This window comes from Capra hircus, chromosome 9 (assembly GCF_001704415.2).
Source record: "Capra hircus breed San Clemente chromosome 9, ASM170441v1, whole genome shotgun sequence".
In the NCBI taxonomy this organism is placed as follows: Eukaryota; Metazoa; Chordata; class Mammalia; order Artiodactyla; family Bovidae; genus Capra; species Capra hircus.
This window is the reverse complement of record NC_030816.1, coordinates 91,361,624-91,379,069: the sequence shown is the minus strand read 5'-3', so window position 1 is coordinate 91,379,069 and position 17,446 is coordinate 91,361,624. Positions and strand designations below refer to the sequence as shown.

General features: G+C 58.6%; 1 protein-coding gene and 1 long non-coding RNA gene across 2 annotated transcripts; one reads left to right on the top strand and one right to left on the bottom strand.

Moving 5' to 3' along the window:
* LOC108636758 lies at positions 342 to 7,704 on the bottom strand. Its single transcript, XR_001918576.1, has 3 exons — positions 7,640 to 7,704; positions 1,075 to 1,231; positions 342 to 451 (listed from the first exon to the last, which is right to left on the bottom strand). It is a non-coding gene; the product is annotated as an uncharacterized LOC108636758 (long non-coding RNA).
* On the top strand, positions 7,649 to 16,996 carry DLL1 (delta like canonical Notch ligand 1). The gene is made up of 11 exons (XM_018053497.1): positions 7,649 to 8,549; positions 8,735 to 9,031; positions 9,683 to 9,743; positions 9,971 to 10,228; positions 11,918 to 11,978; positions 12,754 to 12,884; positions 12,981 to 13,150; positions 13,263 to 13,479; positions 14,544 to 15,339; positions 16,153 to 16,270; positions 16,363 to 16,996. Exons 1-11 carry the CDS (start codon positions 8,496 to 8,498, stop codon positions 16,366 to 16,368), a joined length of 2,169 nt encoding a protein of 722 aa, XP_017908986.1. The 5' UTR covers positions 7,649 to 8,495; the 3' UTR covers positions 16,369 to 16,996.

The following is a 17,446-nucleotide window of genomic DNA, read 5'->3' as shown; positions in this document are numbered from 1 at the left end:
ACTGTCTCTTCCACTCTAAACAACAAGAAAACTAGATAAAAATATATGAAGTTACTATTTTCAGACATTAGGCAATAGGAAGTGAAGGATGAAGATTCTTGAAGACTGATCTTTGATAAGATCAGCTAAACTGATAAACCTTTAGCTAAATTGATCATGATAAAAAGGAGACATGGGTTATCCATATTAAGGATGGAAGAAATGGTATCTTAGATTTACTAACATTGAAGAGATTAAAAGGAGGCTATTTGAACACCTTTAGATGAGATGATGGAAAAGGCAATGGCACCCCACTCCAGTGTTCATGCGTGGAGAATCCCAAGGACGGAGGAGCCTGGTGGGCTGCCGCCTATGGGGTCGCACAGAGTTGGACACGACTGAAGTGACTTCGCGGCAGCAGCAGCAGCAGCAGCAGATGAAGAAATTCCTTGAACCAAATGAATTACCAAACCTGAAGAACAAATAGAAAATCTGGGTAACTTTATATCTCTTAAACCCTATATTAAGTTGAATTTGTAAGTAAAAATATTCCAACAAAGAAAATTCCAGACCCTGGTGGTCTCAACTGGTGAATTCTATTCAAACACTGAAGACATTAATCCTACACAAACTTTCTGAAAATTAAAGACCAGGGAACATTTCTCTCCTTGGACCATTCATCTAGTGGCAGAAAGCAGGTCTGATCTCACTCTGGACCTCCAGCCCCTTGAGCGGTGGGTGGGTGAATGAATAAATGACTGAATTGGCCTTCTCCTTGCCATGTGCTTTGGGTCTGGGAGTAGCCCCAGCTGTGAACTCTGATTGAGATAAGCCAGTCGTGGTTTCCCATGTGCCTTGACAGTCTTTGGTTCAGTGGTGACCTATGACTTTGTTTAAGCCCATGAGAAATGCAGGTGGTGGTGGTAGGTCATTCCCTCACGTACTCAAGCTGTCATTTGACCTGAAAACAGCTACATTTCTTGCTTCAACTAACCTACCTATGTTAATAGGAACAGTTCCAACTACCGCAAGAACAATTTATGGTTTATGATTGTTCCTTAAGTATTGAGACTCACCAACCATGCCCCTACGTACCTGGCAACACCTCCATGCATCCCTTTTGAGAGCAGTTTACAATCATTAGTGATGATTATTGAGAAACAGCCCTGGGCCCCATTCTATTTTCCTACGACAAAACAGAATTTTGAAAACGTCTCGATGGTGAGCCAGTGCTGTCCGCACTCCGGGTTTCCTGTGAGGTGGGGGAGGGGAGGGAGCAAGAATTAAAATGACAAGAAGGAAGGAAACTGTTGAAAAGCTCGAAAGTATGTCTTACATTTGGAGATTAGGAAATGTGCTGATGTGAAGGTGAAAGAACATTTGCCTAAATTTGTCCCCCATTTTTCTCCAATACTTAGGCTGTTTATTGGGGTCCCTTTCTCTCCAGACCATTTACTGGAGTAGGGCTTTGCAAAGCCGTTTCCTAGCAGCAGAGTGCAGAAGGCCCATTCACAGCACAATGGACGGGAAAGGAAAGAAAGAGCTCCGTTTGTTTAAACTGCCTCTGTCTTCATTCACAGCCTGATGTCCCTCCGCGTTGTGACACCCACAATGGCACTAAGGGAATCATTGTGACCGAAAACAAACCAAAACAGAATACGAGATGCTGAAATAAAAGAGTCACACAACAGTATTGCTAAAAGGAGTCTAAGTCATACATCCGAGGTTTATGTTCGCTTTTGGCTATGCTGCCTATTGGCCGGTGTCTGTAATGACCATTAGAGTTTAATAAACAAAAAGGTAAACGGGAACTTGTACATTTTTAAGTTGCTTCCACAAAGAGGATGAATATGCTGAAGGCTGTTTAATAGTCATTGGTCTTTGTTTGCACAACATTCGTGAGCCACCCTCGCACGTTGTGTTTATTTCCCCTGTAATACTCGTGCCCTGGCGGTGCCCATGTGGCCCAGCAGCGTCTCCCGCACAGTCGCCCCCGCCGGCTCCCACCCCCCCCACCGCCACCCCCAGCCTAGACCGACATCGGACGTTGCAGGAACCCACGCCCAGTTCAGCAGGCAACAGGTGGAAGGTTGAATAGCTTCACACGTTTTTCGGGAGGGGGTGGGGAGAAAGAGGAGAAAAAGGAGGGCGGGAGAGCAGGCTTTTGGGAGCCGATTTAAGGATTAGATCAGATGTTATTGCTAGTGAAAAATTAAACAGCCCGGTGCTCTGGGGACTGCAGATTAATATATTTAGTGGCTGTGCGCACAAAGGCCGCTCATTGTGGCCGCGTCTGAACGCCTGTGAATAGGACGGAACATATGCGGCCTGTCTCCGCAGGTGCCCACATCTGTTCCTGGGCGGGCAGATGCTCGCAGAAAGGAGGTGGGAGGCCGGGCAGGACGGCGCAGCCGCGCGGAGCCGCTCGGGTCCGGCGGGGACAAGCGGGCGGGGCGGAGTCCGGGCGGTTCCGGCCCAGCCTGCGCCCCGCCCCGCGGGCCGGTGATTGACGGGCGCCGGGACCGGCGACAGGTGCCCGCGACCTCCGGGCGGGGCGTGTCCCGGAGCGAGACCTCGGGCGGGCCCGGGTCGCTCTCGCCGCCCTTCCTTTCCCACCCGCATTGTCGGACGCGGCCTCGGGCCGGAGACTCCCAGGTGGGGCCCCGCCTCGGTGCAGGTGACCGCGTGCGCCCTGTGCCGCGCGCCCGGCGACCAGGGTTGGCCCGCCGACCTCGCCATCCCAGCCCGCGCGCATGTCCCTGCGACGGGTGCCCGCCGCCGCCACCCACTCCAGGCCACCCTCTGGAGCGCCCACCGGCGCCGCACCCCCTCCAGGCAGCCCTCCAGAGCGCCTGGCCCGGCGCGTTCAGTCGGGGGCTGCTCGGGCGGGAGCGCGGAGCAGCTGCGCGGTCATCTGATCCGGACAAAGGCGCCCGGAGCCGCGCCAGGTAAACAGCGCTTTGTCATGGAGATGAGCGCGGACCGCCGGGCAGATGATCCCGGGGTCGGAGGAGCGGCCTCCGCGCCGCCAGCTGAGCCACGCGACCGCCTTTCTCATGCAAACCAGCGCATGCCTCCGCAACCCTGGCCCGAGCTGCGCCCCTGGGCATGGGGGGTCCCCGCTCCGGACCACGTGGCCGGGCCGTCCTTCCACACTCGCCGCGGGTGGAAGGGAGGGCGGAGGGGAGGCCTCAAGTCCACTGGGTTTTCCCAGGGCTCTCTGTCCTCCGGTCCTCGTGGCCTCTGACCCGCGCCAACCTGCTGACCGCAGGTCGTGGTCCTGGGTGTCTGCGGGCCGCCCCTCCTCCGGGGAAATGCTCCTGCGAGGGCAGGGGAGGCCGAGCTGCGGGGCCTCCCTGGGCGTGCCGCGTACGTTTTTATGCTCAGCGAGAGGGAAGCCTGGGAGCCTAAGTATAAACTAGATCGGCCCCTCTTTCCCGTCGTGGACCAATGGACGGCTCGGGTTACCGTGTATCTTCTGTAGAGTGATCCAGACGCAATGGAGTGATCAGGTGCGAACTCCGTGCTACATTGGAGTCAGTGTGTCTTGTAAATGTCCATGCGCCTCCGGGGTTCAGTCCTTAAGAAGTAAGGAAATATCCCTAACGGCTACCCGGCACGGGTGAGGTTTTACACACAGATATCTCTAAGAGCTCCCTGGACGCCCAGCAAGCAGGCCAGTCCTCTGTTCCCCAAGGGCTGGACGATTCCAAACCTGTGACTGATGGAGACTGGGCACAGGGCATGTTGGTGGAGATGTGATACTAATGCCAATTAATAAACTTGCTTTAGGTGCCCTTCATCATCTTCTTCTTTTTCAAGTAAGCTGGCATGTTTGGTCAACACCAGATTTGCTGCCTGGAAGTTTTTCATTTTCTTGTTCTGAACAAGGACCCTAATTCTTCTTAGGAATAAGAGAACTTGTCTGTTGGGTATACAGCATTCAGTTGGCCTAAGAAAACACAAACCCCCTCAAGTCTCCAGACTTGTTTACACAGAAAACTGAACCTGGGGCTGGCTTAGAGTCTGGAGCCTATTCCGGGCATTGTTCACTGCAATCTGCCCAGACCCTCCTCCCCCAGCCACAACCTCCACCACACATGTTCCGCAGGAACAGAACCTTTCTTTGGGCAAAGGGGATGGAAACAGGATTGGCTGACCACAGTGTCAGCTCACACTCTGCTGACAGCGGCATATTTAATTTGATAAAATGATGGTCATAAGCTTTCATTCCCATGAGGCCTAGTAAAAGGGTGGGTAAAATAATCAGGGTCTCCAACAAATAGAGATCTCAGTTGCAGTTGTTGTAGCCGTGGTTCTGATTATACAACTGAGCCTACCGTGGTCACTGGGGTCATTCAGGCTACAAGCTATGCATGCCTGGCAAAAATAAAACACCAACACCAGGCGGCAAATCCCTCTCTCCACTCCTGTGTCTGATATATTGGGTGCCTTCTAAGCCCTAATGAGCCTCACTTTGTACAGTAAATTTGCTGAGACATCAAAAAGTATTTAAAAGAAAGTTTTCTGCTTTTTCCTAATGAGCTAGGTGAGGATTTATGGAGTGTGGGGGAGGAGGGAATCTGGCTGCCACAGCCAACACGGGGCAAGTCTATTTAACATAGTCAAGCTTAAGCTCCCTCCTGTATTTAGGGGGTTCAGAGCGCTTAGTTGCGGGAGTATACAGACATGCAGTTAGGGAGTGAAAAAACGCCATTTGGTTCGGAGCAGATGGCTGGCTAGGGGGCTGATGGCGTCTAAAGGCGTGTCATCCCCCTTCAGCCTGAATCCCTAGGGGCTCCCCTTGTCTTCCCAATCAATGAAAATTAAAGAGCAAAGAAAGGGTGAATGGTTGGACCTCGAGTCTCTCTTTTGTTCATCTCAGCTACTGGTGTGCAGGAGTTAAACTACAACAGACTCCTATAGAAACACTGAAGTTAAACAGTCTCCCGTTAGCTCCACTTTGAAAGGAAGAGGGGGAGAGTGACCAACGTGGGGGGGGGGCAGAGAAGGAGAAGAAGATGGAGAGAGAACGGGAGGAAGAAAGTGGAGGAAAGAAGAGCGAGAGGAAGAGAAAGGACAAGAAAAGGGCTTTCTGCTTGATTTCCCCAATACAGAATCGCGTGGCATAAATTAAGCTGGAAAAGAATGAACGCTTTGGGCAGGATTCTGATGGATTTTACGATGCCTTTCAGTTCCGCTTTGCCGCTGTAATCGAGAAATCTGTGCCATGTCAATTTAACAAATACTTGATACTGAGGGGGGTTTGTTAAAGATTTGGGGCAAGTCTTCCCCCTACCCCAAGGTTTAAGCCCTTGCGCGTGGAACTTTTTATTTCCAGTTTTCTAAACAGTCATTCAAGTGGGCCTGTTTCTCACTTCCATTTTCTAATTAAAAGGTTCCTGATATTTCATTTCTTACTGAAATCTACTCTCAGTCTGGAAGCACAGAGGACTTAGATCTCATGTTCTTTTCTTTGGCCCCCTCCTGCTCCCAGAACCCTCTCAGCTCTCCCCACCCACCTCTCTCCCTCTCCTTTCTCTCTCCGTGCCCACCCCTCCCCCGCCCCCACCCCCCCACCCAACGCGTACACACCAGCTTCCATGCATTAGGGAGCAGAGTTCTGAGAAAGTAGCTTTCAGAGGAAACATGGATATCGTGAAAAAAGGATGCTGACACTAGGTGGCAAGATTAAATTAGGATTCGCGCTGGCCCAGCCCAGTGGCGATGCAGTGAGTCCTCACAAAGTCCCCAGCAGGCAGCCACACTGGGCCGCCACCGTCGTGGGGCCACAAGAAGGTGTGAAGTCTCCATTTGTTCTGAGCCAAAGTGTGGGGCTTCTAGCGGGGTCCAAACCTGCCTTTCTTACCTCAGCCTTGGATTACATTACTTTTGATTAATTATTTGCTTCTCTGGCAGCAGTGGAAAACCTAAAATCTGTCCTGAAACTTGACAGGTATTTGGGAGCCTGTTGCCTACCAGCTGGAGGGATGACCTTGGAGGACTTCAGCTGACTACTCGGTCTTTGAGGATTTCCCCTCTCCCCGGGCGTTACGTGGTCACTGTGATCTCAACATCTGCCTCAATGAAAGTCACGTTTTGCCAGGACAGTGCAGTCCTGACGGAGAGGCCGGCTGCAGCACACCTATAGCGAGGCCGCAGTGACCCGGCGCCCTGTGCGGTGCTCATCAACGTGACCTTTACTCCACGCCCACACCTCTCACCCCGGATGACGGTGCCCCGGGTGTTGGGGGTGGGGGAGATGGAAGGAGGAGCAGATAGGGGTGAGGTAGAGACCTCAACGTGAGCCCTGCGCGAGGCTGGATGCCAGAGTGGGAGTCCCTGCCCCACCTTAATTCTGCACTGTGCCCGCAAGCTTGAAAACAACTTAGCTAGCGCATTGTGAGATAACGTGCGTTCTCGGCCCTCCCAATAAACTCATTTCCCTTAAAAAAAAAATGAAAACAAAAGTTCTGGTGTCTGATGGACGTGTAAAAACCTAATAAGGTGATGGTTGTGCGAAGGTGGCGGGCTGGGGGGGCCAGGCTGGAGAGGCTTTAGAACATGTGCCGGACATTGTTGCAGAGGCCGCGGCGCGCGCGGAGGGGAGCTCTTTCTGTCTGCATTGTGCGGGGAGCAGGTGCGGTCTGCATTACCATACAGCTGAGCGCACAAAGAGCCACTGATTCAGCCGCGCACAATAACAGACCGCCTTAATGACAGCCACGCGAACAACTCACACCAAACTCACTTTTCACCAAACCGAGGGGGACCGAGGGGGGATGCCCAGGAGAGAGGGGCCGGAGGCCCCGGCGAGGTGGCGGAGGCCGCGAGCCGCGCCCAGAGGGGGGCGTGTGCGTGTGTGTGTGCGTGTGTGTGTGCGTGTGTGTGTGCGTGTGTGCTTGTGTGTGTGCGTGTTGGGGGTGGAGGGGGGCGGCGGTTGGAGACGTCAGGATCCCCGGCGCTACCCGGACCCCGCCTCCAGCGGCGGCCGACCCGTGCGAGGACACCCCGAGCTCGAGGAAACCGGGTCCCCAAGGGCGCCGCGCTCACCTCTGCGTTTCCAGACGCAGAGTCGCTGTCCGGGAGGCGTCTGGGTGTCAGAGCTTCCCAAACTTCCCGAAACTGCCGTTGCCCTTTGGCCACCCTCTGCCCACCGCTCACACCCTCCCCTCCCTGCGCCCCGGTCCCCCGCCCCGGAGACTCCTCCTTAGGAAGAGACTGCCCGGGCGGAGGGGCGGCCCGCCGGGGACTGGGCTTCCGACTTCCACTCCCCTCCCTGCACCGCCCCCCCCGCCCCCCCCGCCCCGCAGGACCTCGGCCGCAGCCGGAGAGGGGACGGAGGCGGGCGCCGCGGCGACCGGAGGGTTCCCAAGGCCAGACGCGGCCTCACCCGCCGGGCGGCTCTCGGCCGGGCTAGGGCGCAGCGCCGCCCCCGCGCGTCCCGGGCCTCTGCGGGCCTGCGGCCGGAGGGCAGCGCCGAGGAGCCCGGGCGGCGGCACCCGCCTCGGGCGCAGAGGGGATTCTTGCGGTGGACGTTTTGCAGGAATGTAAATGAGCGCGTTTCGGGCGGCGGGGGCTGGGGGCGGGGGCAGGGGAGGACCCGGGGCGGGGAGGGTGGGGGCGGGGAGGAGGGTTGCACATTTTACAGCTCACTGACCATTTGGCGATCCATTGAGAGGAGGGTTTGGAAAAGTGGCTCCTTTGTGACAGCTCTCGCCAGATTGGGGGGCTGCTCATTTGCATCTCATTAGCTATGCGGGCGGCCAGCGGGATATAAGGCGGCGGCGCCGGGAGAGCCCGAGCCCCTTCGCGCCCGCGGAACCCCGGCCGGCAGCGCACTGGACTCACAGCCCGGCGCGCAGCTTCCGCCTCGACCCGGTCCGGGACCCCGGGCGTTGACCTGGATGGCATTGGCTGGGTCCCCGCGAAAGACTCAGGTCCAGGGCGCTGCCGGGACCGCCGCCCCCGAGTGAGCCGGCCGGGCCGATCCTGCTCCACCGCCCCGGATTACCGCCTCGCGCGTGGGATTTCCAGACCGCAGCTCGATAAACGGACTCGCGAGGAGCCCTGCAGCTCGTTGGGAATCGGGCTGAATATCTGGACGCTTTCTCTCCCCTCTTTCTTTCTTTTTTTTTTTTTTCCCCTGCCAACAAGCTTGAGACAAAACCAGGAAGCAGACGACCCCTACCTACTTGCGCTTTGGAAGAAAGAGGGGAAAACCGAAAGTTGCCGCGCCAGGAGCTGCTTTCCGGAGAGACCCTCCCCCCCTTTTCTCTCGCGCATCCCCGGGGTCGCTGTCGCCTCCGCAAGGCGGACCTAAGGAACCTGGGCCTCCGAAAGAGCCGGAGCCGGACCCTTCAGGAGAGAAGTCCGCATTATCTCGGCCCGAGGCAGAGCGGCGGCGCTTTCCTGCCCGAGCTCCCAGGGACACCTTCCTCCTCCAGCGTCCCCTGACGACTTCGGAAGACAAGGCGGGGGGACGCGAGGAGAGCCAGCGCCGCGGGCGGTGCACCATGGGCGGGCGGTGCGCCCTGGCCCTCGCCGTACTCTCGGCCCTGCTGTGCCAGGTAAGATGCCACGCGGGACCCCCGGGCCGCGCCGTCGAGTAGGCTGTCAGCCGGGCGCCCCGGCGGCCTGTCGCGTCTGGGGGCGGACCCCGGGGAGCAGGCCACGCGGGGGGCAGTGCCCGGGGCAGGACGCGGCCGGGCGGGCTCCCCGCGCCAGGCGCCCCACGCCCTCGGCTCGCCCGCAGGTCTGGAGCTCCGGGGTGTTCGAGCTGAAGCTGCAGGAGTTCGTCAACAAGAAGGGGCTGCTGGGGAACCGCAACTGCTGCCGCGGGGGCGCGGGCCCGCCGCCGTGCGCCTGCAGGACCTTCTTCCGCGTGTGCCTCAAGCACTACCAGGCCAGCGTGTCCCCCGAGCCGCCCTGCACCTACGGCAGCGCCGTCACTCCGGTGCTGGGCATCGACTCCTTCAGCCTCCCGGACGGCGCGGGCGCGGACCCCGCCTTCAGCAACCCCATCCGCTTCCCCTTTGGCTTCACCTGGCCGGTGAGCGCCGCACCTGCGGGCGCGGGGCGGGCGGGGAGGGCCGGGAGGCCCCGGCGCGGCGGGGGCGCAGGGCGGGGGGCGCAGGGGGGCCCGGGCCGGTGGGCGCCACGCTCTGCGGGGCCCTGGGGCGCAGCCTCCACGCCCGGGTGACTCACAGCCGGTGGCAGCGGCGAGGGGGTGTTGCGCGGGGTGACAGCCCGGGTAGAGAGAGGCGGAGAGGCCAAGGACCCGGGACGTTTCCGTGTCCGGTCTGCGCGCCGAGCCGCGGAGCTGAAAGGACCCCTTCAAGTGGGAGAGTCCCAGTTCCGCAGCTCCTGGACCGGTCGGTTGTCAGTCGCCCTTGCAGCCTGGCAGCCCCCAGCGCCTCTCCCTGGCTCCTTCCCCAGAAGACTGCACACAAGCCCCTCCAGCCTGCTCCGCGGCTTCTTTCTTTCCTTCAAACGCGATATCCTGTATTAACAGACTGAAGAAACATATCAGGAAACCACTCTTGAAAGTTGTTCCACATGCTTAAGGAAAGTGAAATCAGGCACGCGAGGCACACAGACCCTCCCCACGACACGCTGCGAGCAGACCTGCAGCCACTGGGTTGCCCGGAACCCTTAGATTCTTCTGTAAACAGTTCTGGTTTGCCTTCTGTTCTTCCTCCAGGGAACCTTCTCTCTGATCATTGAAGCTCTCCACACAGATTCTCCGGATGACCTTGCAACAGGTAAAAACAATCCCCGCAAACCCCTAAACTGTGTGAGCTGCTTCCCTAGTTAGTATGTGTTTGACTTCGAATCCTCCCGGCAAGTGTCTACACCTTCCATTCTGCCAGTTCCTCTGGGAGGTCCAGGAGAAGGGTTAGGCGTCCCTGCCTGGCATCCTTTCCTTCTCACCAGTGCCCCAAGCCTCGGGGTTCTCGGCCAGAACCAACGGGGCGTCCTCTTTCTGCAGAGAACCCAGAAAGACTTATCAGCCGCCTGGCCACACAGAGGCACCTGGCGGTTGGGGAGGAGTGGTCCCAGGATCTGCACAGCAGCGGCCGCACGGACCTCAAGTACTCCTACCGCTTTGTGTGTGATGAGCACTACTTTGGCGAAGGCTGCTCCGTCTTCTGCCGCCCCCGAGATGACGCCTTTGGCCACTTCACCTGCGGGGAGAGAGGGGAGAAAGTCTGCAACCCTGGCTGGAAGGGCCAGTACTGCACAGAGCGTGAGTCCCGGGCAGGGAGGCCACCGCCCTCAGCTTGCTCCCCCAGGCCTGCACTCCTGAGCAGGGGGGCATATTCTCGGGGCTGCTGGGATCCTGCGATTTTAGCCCCAAGGAGACGTTCTGGGGGTAGTGGAAACTGGGCCAGGGAGCCAGAGAGATTAGCTGAGACCTCACAGTCAGCCAGAGGCGGGTTGGGGTCGACTCAGACGTTGTAACTTCCGCAATGGGAAGCTGCCTTTCTTAATCAGGGAGGATTTTGGACACAGGGCCAGGGGTCAGGAAGTAAGCCAAAGGGAAGGGAGGGAGGAAGGAAGGGAGGAACAGAGAGGAGGCTGTGTGCAGGGCATGCCTTTACCAAAGGAGTTCTCTTTGCGAGACAGCGTCTCATTGAAGAGTGCTTCATTCTCTCCAGAGTTGGTGTGCTCGGCCTCTCTGCAGAGCCAGTGTATTTAAAAACATCCCACTGTTTGTGACGGTTCCCCTTGTCGGGGACGTGAGCCTGCTAGCTCTGCTGGGGAGGGGCCCCCTTGCCCTGTGGTGGGTGCTAGCAGAGCACACTGCCTGGGAAGGGACTCCGGCCTGGCCTGCCCACAGCTCTGTGTTCTCACAGGCGCAGGCCATGGGACTCCTGGGCCTAGTTCAGCTGGACCCCAGGTGCCTCACTGCCCCCCAACTCCAGGTCTCCCCAGAGCCCGGTGGGGAGCCCCTCAGAAACCCCAGGGCATCTTCTTCCTGCCCAGAGCCCAGGAACCTTCTCCTGTAGGGTAGAACCTCTCGCTGGGAGGTGCACTTTCTCAGTTCTGATTTGATCCTGTCTCCAGCGTCACGGTTGCTCAGCCCGCTCAGCTTTCGGCTCCTTTGAGCTCGCCTTGGCCCGAGCTGGCTCTGTTGTCCTGAAAACTTGTGGGGCGGCTCGTTAATGAGTCTCCACTCCAGGAGAAGGAAGCCAGCCCGGAGCCTCAGCCACCAGGCTCCCCCCTCTCCGGGACCTCAGGCTTGCCTGCTGCCTCCCTCCTGGCTACCCGCCCTCTCCTTCGCCGTGGGGTAGCCATAAACTTAAACTTTTTTCTTCTTATTCAAACACTGGAGTCTCTCCCTGCCCCCAGCTCGCGCGTGCCATCGATTAGATCTCCCCGGGGATAGGCGGCTGGGACGCACGCCTGTTCCCATTGGCGGAAGGGTGCACGTGCGTGCGTGCGTGTGTGTGCGTGCGCGTGCGTGTGTGTGTGTGTGTGTGTGTGTGTGTGTGTGCATGCTAGGGGTGTGTGTGAGGGGTGGGGCATGGGGTGTGAGGGGAGGCTGGTATTGTTGCACTGGGGCAGCTGCTGGGAGAGGACAGACAATAGAGCAGCTGTCTTGCCCTGGTACTCTGCATACCAGCTGTCCACCCTTATCTACACACACACTTTCTGGGTATTAAGAGGTGGAGCTTTGTGCATAGAATTGGGAAGTGGGGGAGGAGGAGGGGGAAGGACTTCTGACCCTCTCTTAGAAGAAAAGGGGCCTGTGGGGGTGGGGGCTTCCGAGCTCTTTTGTCCTTGAGCTGCTGTGTTAAGAAGAATGCTCCTCTCGCTGAGTAAAGTCCGATGCCAGGGCCGGCGGGCTCCCTGGCTCGCTGGGCACAGCTCGTAGCCCCCTCATGCTGGAAGCTCTCTGGTGGGCTTGACCCTGTGCCTTTTCCTCCTGCAGCCATCTGTTTGCCAGGGTGCGATGAGCAGCACGGATTTTGTGACAAGCCAGGGGAATGCAAGTAAGTTTGCAAAAGTTGCATTTTTCTCTCTTTTTCTTGTTGTCCTTTTACACCTAGTGGCAACGTGTCTCTAGGTGATCCTTTGAAAAACTTAGGTAAGATTAGCTGTTTGTGGGGTTGGGGAGCTGTTTTTCTGGTGTTTCTACTTAATACATACCTGGACAGTTTTTGGATCAAGGTAGTCATTCACCTACGGAGAAGGCAATGGCCCCCCACTCCAGTGCTCTTTCCTGGAAAATCCCATGGATGGAGGAGCCTGATAGGCTGCAGTCCATGGGGTCACTAAGAGTCGGACACGACTGAGCAACTTCCCTTTCACTTTTCACTTTCATGCATTGGAGAAGGAAATGGCAACCCACTCCAGTGTTCTTGCCTGGAGAATCCCAGGGACGGGGGAGCCTGGTGGGCTGCCGTCTATGGGGTCGCGCAGAGTCGGACACGACTGAAGCGGCTCAGCAGCAGCAGCAGCAGCAGTCATTCACCTAAGCTACTCAGTGGCTGTGGAACTTGCAGATGATATTTTAAAAGAATTAGCAGAGAAAAGGAGAGTATGTAGTAGGTTGGAATCACCTAGAGATGCTGCCCTGGTTGACCCCCATGCCCAGAGTCAGACCCTCTGAGGCAGGATGGAGCTGTCCTTGGGGTTTAGAGATCCCAAGGGCTGCCCAAACCTCACGAGGACCAGCAGCGCTGATGCTGTTGGCGGTGACGTCTTGTGCGCGGGAAAGGAGCCGTGTGAGCCCAGCAGCGCGCACTGACCCTCCTCTCTCCTAAGGTGCAGAGTGGGCTGGCAGGGCCGGTACTGCGACCAGTGCATCCGGTACCCAGGCTGTCTCCACGGCACCTGCCAGCAGCCCTGGCAATGCAACTGCCAGGAGGGCTGGGGGGGCCTTTTCTGCAACCAGGGTAAGCATCCGCCCCCGCAGCCTGCCTGCCTGGGCTCGGCCACAGGCGAGGCCGCCTCCCGCATCTCTCCTCCTCTCCCCGCCTCCACCCTCGCAGACCTCAACTACTGCACGCACCACAAGCCCTGCAGGAACGGCGCCACCTGCACCAACACGGGCCAAGGGAGCTACACGTGCTCCTGCCGGCCTGGGTACACGGGGGCCGGCTGCGAGACGGAGGTGGACGAGTGCCGCGGCGGGCCTTGCAGGAACGGCGGGAGCTGCACGGTGAGTCCAGCCGCCGCGGGCCGTCCCGCCGGGCCGAGCCCTGGTCTGAGGCAGACCGGGTGGGTCCTTGGGAGCAACTAGGAAAGCTTTCCTCGTCTTCTCCGTCACTCAGGACCTTGAGAACAGCTACTCCTGCACCTGCCCACCCGGCTTCTACGGCAGGGTGTGCGAGCTGAGTGCCATGGTGTGTGCCGACGGCCCCTGCTTCAATGGGGGCTGGTGCTCCGACAACCCCGAGGGCGGGTACACCTGCCGCTGTCCTGGGGGCTTTTCTGGCTTTAACTGTGAGAAGAAGATGGATTCCTGCAGTTCCTCGCCTTGTTCCAATGGTAAGGGGGCTGCCTGACCCACCTGAGAAGGGGTCCACATTGATAAGAAGCGTGTGGGTTTAGTTTCAAGCTGAGTTCATCACTGTGAGCTGCCTTTTGGCAGAAGCCCTTTTGTCTGAACGATGAGAAACTTCACAGAAGTCTTACCCTTGAGTCTGGAAACACCCAGGGGGCTGGAAAGGCAGGCAGGAGTGTTCCTTCCCTGCAGGACCTGCTCGGGCGGAGATGCAGTGACTCGATGGCAGTCCTGTGGCTCCTCAGGTGCTCGAGACCCCAGTGTCCATGGGCCCGCCCTCACGACAGCCCAGCCGCTGCATGTTTGGGGGCCAGCCCAACTCCGCTTGGTCTCCAGGCAGAGCCGGCTAGTGAGGCTGCGTGATCTCCACGAGTGGGAGGGATGCCCCACGGAAACTCATGGGTGGGGAAGCTGGGCCCAGACAGCCTGGACCATCTCGGGCGCTTCTGCACTGGACGTGACCGTGGGCAAGAGAGGGACCATCTCGCTCTGCTCTCCGTGTGCCCCACAGGCAGTGCTGGGGCCGAGCTCTCTCTCCGGCTTGTTTCCTGCCACTGAACAATACGCACTGGACGGTTCATCTTCAGAGGGGACTAGGCAGGGTCGTCAGACTTGGCTCTGGAAAGACAAAGACCCATCCCTAGCCCCTGCCCGCCTTTCTTCTTTTCTCTTTCTTTCTGTTTCAATTCTTGCTCTTCACTAACTGAAACCACGGCAAGTGCACCATCCTTTTAAGCCTTGGTTTCCTCATCTGTGAACTGGGTCCTCCGCTGGCTTGCTGTGAGGATGAATTCAGCAGTGCAGGCAAAGCGCTTTGCTCGGTGCATGTCAGGAGGTGTCAGCCTGTATTTTCTACATAATTTGCGGGTTTGGACCAGAACCCCGCCCCTTGCCCACCCCTGCCGTGGGCTGGCATGTGCCGCGGGCTGCCTCAGTGCTGGCCTCTGTCTGGTCCCCCGCCTCTGCTCTGGTGTGTGGCCCGGTGGCAGGGGCAGCAGATGCTCCAGGATGCCCCCGGTGACGAGCTGCCGCCCTGTCTGTGCCCCAGGTGCGCAGTGCGTGGACCTCGGCGACGCTTACGTCTGCCGCTGCCAGGCCGGCTTCTCTGGGAGGCACTGCGACGACAACGTGGACGACTGTGCCTCCTCCCCGTGTGCCCACGGGGGCACCTGCCGGGACGGCGTGAACGAGTACTCCTGCACCTGCCCCCCCGGGTACACGGGCAGGAACTGCAGTGCCCCCATCAGCAGGTGCGAGCACGCGCCCTGCCACAACGGGGCCACCTGCCACGAGCGGGCCTTCCGCTACCTATGCGAGTGTGCCCGGGGCTACGGGGGCCCCAACTGCCAGTTCCTGCTCCCCGAGCCGCCCCCGGGCCCCGTGGTGGTGGACCTCACGGAGCAGTACGTGGAGGGCCAGGCCGGCCCGTTCCCCTGGGTGGCCGTTGGGGCGGGCGTGGTGCTGGTCCTCACGCTGCTGCTGGGCTGTGCCGCCACGGTGGTCTGCGTGCGGCTGAGGCTGCAGAAGCGCCGGCCCCCTGCAGACCCCTGCCGGGGGGAGACGGAGACCATGAACAACCTGGCCAGCCGCCGGCGCGAGAAGGACGTCTCCGTCAGCGTCATCGGGGCCACGCAGATCAAGAACACCAACAAGAAGGCAGACTTCCATGTGGAGCCCAGTGCGGAGAAAAATGGCCTCACAGCTCGAGACCCTGCCGTGGGCTATAACCTGCTGCAGGGCCTCAAGGGCACCTCAGCCACTGCGGAGCCCCATGGCAAGCACGATGCCAAGTGCCAGCCCCAGGGTTCTGCGGGGGAGGAGAAGGGCACCCCGACACTCAGAGGGTGAGTGCTTTGGCCTGGAGGGGGCACATGGGGAGGCCAGCTGGTCAGGGGGCCAGCTGGAGAAGGTGCCCCGACACTCAAGGAATGGGCAGAACAATCTGGGCAGGGGGGCCAGCTGGAGAGGGCACCCCGACACCCGAGGGATGGGCAGGACAGGCTGGGCAGGGGGGCCAGCTGGAGAGGGCGCCCCGACACCTGAGGGATGAGCAGGACAGGCTGGGAAGGGGGGCCATCCCGGGGAGGGCACCCCGACACCCGAGGGATGGGCAGGACAAGCTGGGCAGGGGGGCCTTCCTGGGGAGGGCACCCCGACACCTGGGGGATGGGCAGGACAGGCTGGGCAGGGGGGCCTTCCCGGGGAGGACACCCCGACACCAAGGGGATGGGCAGGACAGGCTGGGCAGGGGGGCCTTCCCGGGGAGGGCACCCCGACACCTGGGGGATGGGCAGGACAGGCTGGGCAGGGGGGCCTTCCCGGGGAGGACACCCCAACACCCGGGGGATGGGCAGGACAGGCTGGGCAGGGTTGCCATCCCGGGGAGGACACCCCGACACCTGGGGGATGGGCAGGACAGGCTGGGTAGGGGGGCCAGCTGGAGAGGGCGCCCCGACACCCAAGGGATGGGCAGGACAGGCTGGGCAGGGGGGCCATCCCGGGGAAGACACCCCAACACCCGGGGGATGGGCAGGACAGGCTGGGCACAGGACAGGCTGGGCCAGGGGCCCAGCTGGGTGTGCTCCTCCAAGCTCTGGTGGTTTTCCTGTTCACAAAGGTGCCCATGTGTTGACTGTGGCTCGTTAATTTTCCTCTAGTGGAGAAGCATCTGAAAGAAAAAGGCCGGACTCTGTGTACTCTGCTTCAAAAGACACAAAGTACCAGTCGGTGTACGTCATATCCGAGGAGCAGGACGAGTGTGTCATCGCAACTGAGGTCAGAGCGGGCTTGCGGGGCCCGCCTGCAGCTGGGGAGCCAGAACTGGGCCTCTGGCCGTGCTAACCTCCCCCATCTCCTGGGTCCTCTAGGTGTGACGTGGAGGTGACGGGGCAAGTTCCGTTCCTGCAGAACAAGGAACTTCCGAGGTGTCGGCCCCGACGATGCTGCTGGGAGGAGCGGACGTGCTCCTGACTGCTGCTGGAAGCCAGGTCCTCTTCCTGCCGGGGGCGGCGGGCGCTCCCGCAGCCGCTGCTCTGCCTCTAGGACGTTCCCATTGCACTATGGACGGTTGCTTTTAAAAAATATATATTTAAATGAATGGACTTGATCACTACGTAAGAAGCACGCACTGCCTGAAGTGTATATTTTTGATTCTTATGAGCCAGTCTTCTCTTGAATTAGAATCACAAACACTGCCTTTATTGTCCTTTTTGATACTAAAATGTGTTTTTCTAGGTGGAAAAAATGTGCGTTATTTTTTGGACTTGTAAAAATATTTTTCATGATATCTGTAAAGCTTGAGTATTTTGTGATGTTCATTTTTTATAATTTAAATTTTTGGTAAATATGTACAAAGGCACTTCGGGTCAATGTGACTATATTTTTTTGTATATAAATGTATTTATGGAATATTGTGCAAATGTTATTTGAGTTTTTTACTGTTTTGTTAATGAAGAAATTCCTTTTTAAAATATTTTTCCAAAATAAATATTATGAACAACATCCAGAGGTGTGCTTACTCACCCCTCCTCCAAGCAGACTTGTGATCACCCACACTCGTCTAAGACCCTGAGGACAGACGCGGCCTCTGCCCTTTGGGCAGTTTCGTTGGATTGATGATGGGCAACTTCCCTCGCTCCTTTGCCCCTCCAAGAGCCCTCCAGGAGTTGCCATCAGGACGAAGAAGGGGCAGGTGCCTTGCTGCGGACAGTCTTGCTACCGGCAGCCCCTGGACTCCAGGGCAAAGCGGGGCCCGAGCCCCTGAGCCTCCTGTCTGGGCAGAGCCGAGAACCTTGAAGCTGGTCACCTTCCTCTGAGCCTTGCTTCCATCAGGACTGGAACAAGCCTCATTTTGGATTAAATGCCTGAGAAGCACTTCAGTGTTGCCGTGGCCGAAGCTTTTGGTCCTAGAATGCCGCTTACCCATCCGTTTGTTTGTGGGTTTATTTGCAG

Excerpts from the sequence above, each read along its gene's own strand:
- DLL1 (XM_018053497.1), top strand. The coding sequence starts at position 8,496 with ATGGGCGGGCGGTGCGCCCTGGCCCTCGCCGTACTCTCGGCCCTGCTG. Across the intron at positions 9,032-9,682 it reads CCTTTGGCTTCACCTGGCCG|GGAACCTTCTCTCTGATCAT; the intron begins GTGAGCGCCGCA and ends TTCTTCCTCCAG. Across the intron at positions 13,151-13,262 it reads GGAACGGCGGGAGCTGCACG|GACCTTGAGAACAGCTACTC; the intron begins GTGAGTCCAGCC and ends TCCGTCACTCAG.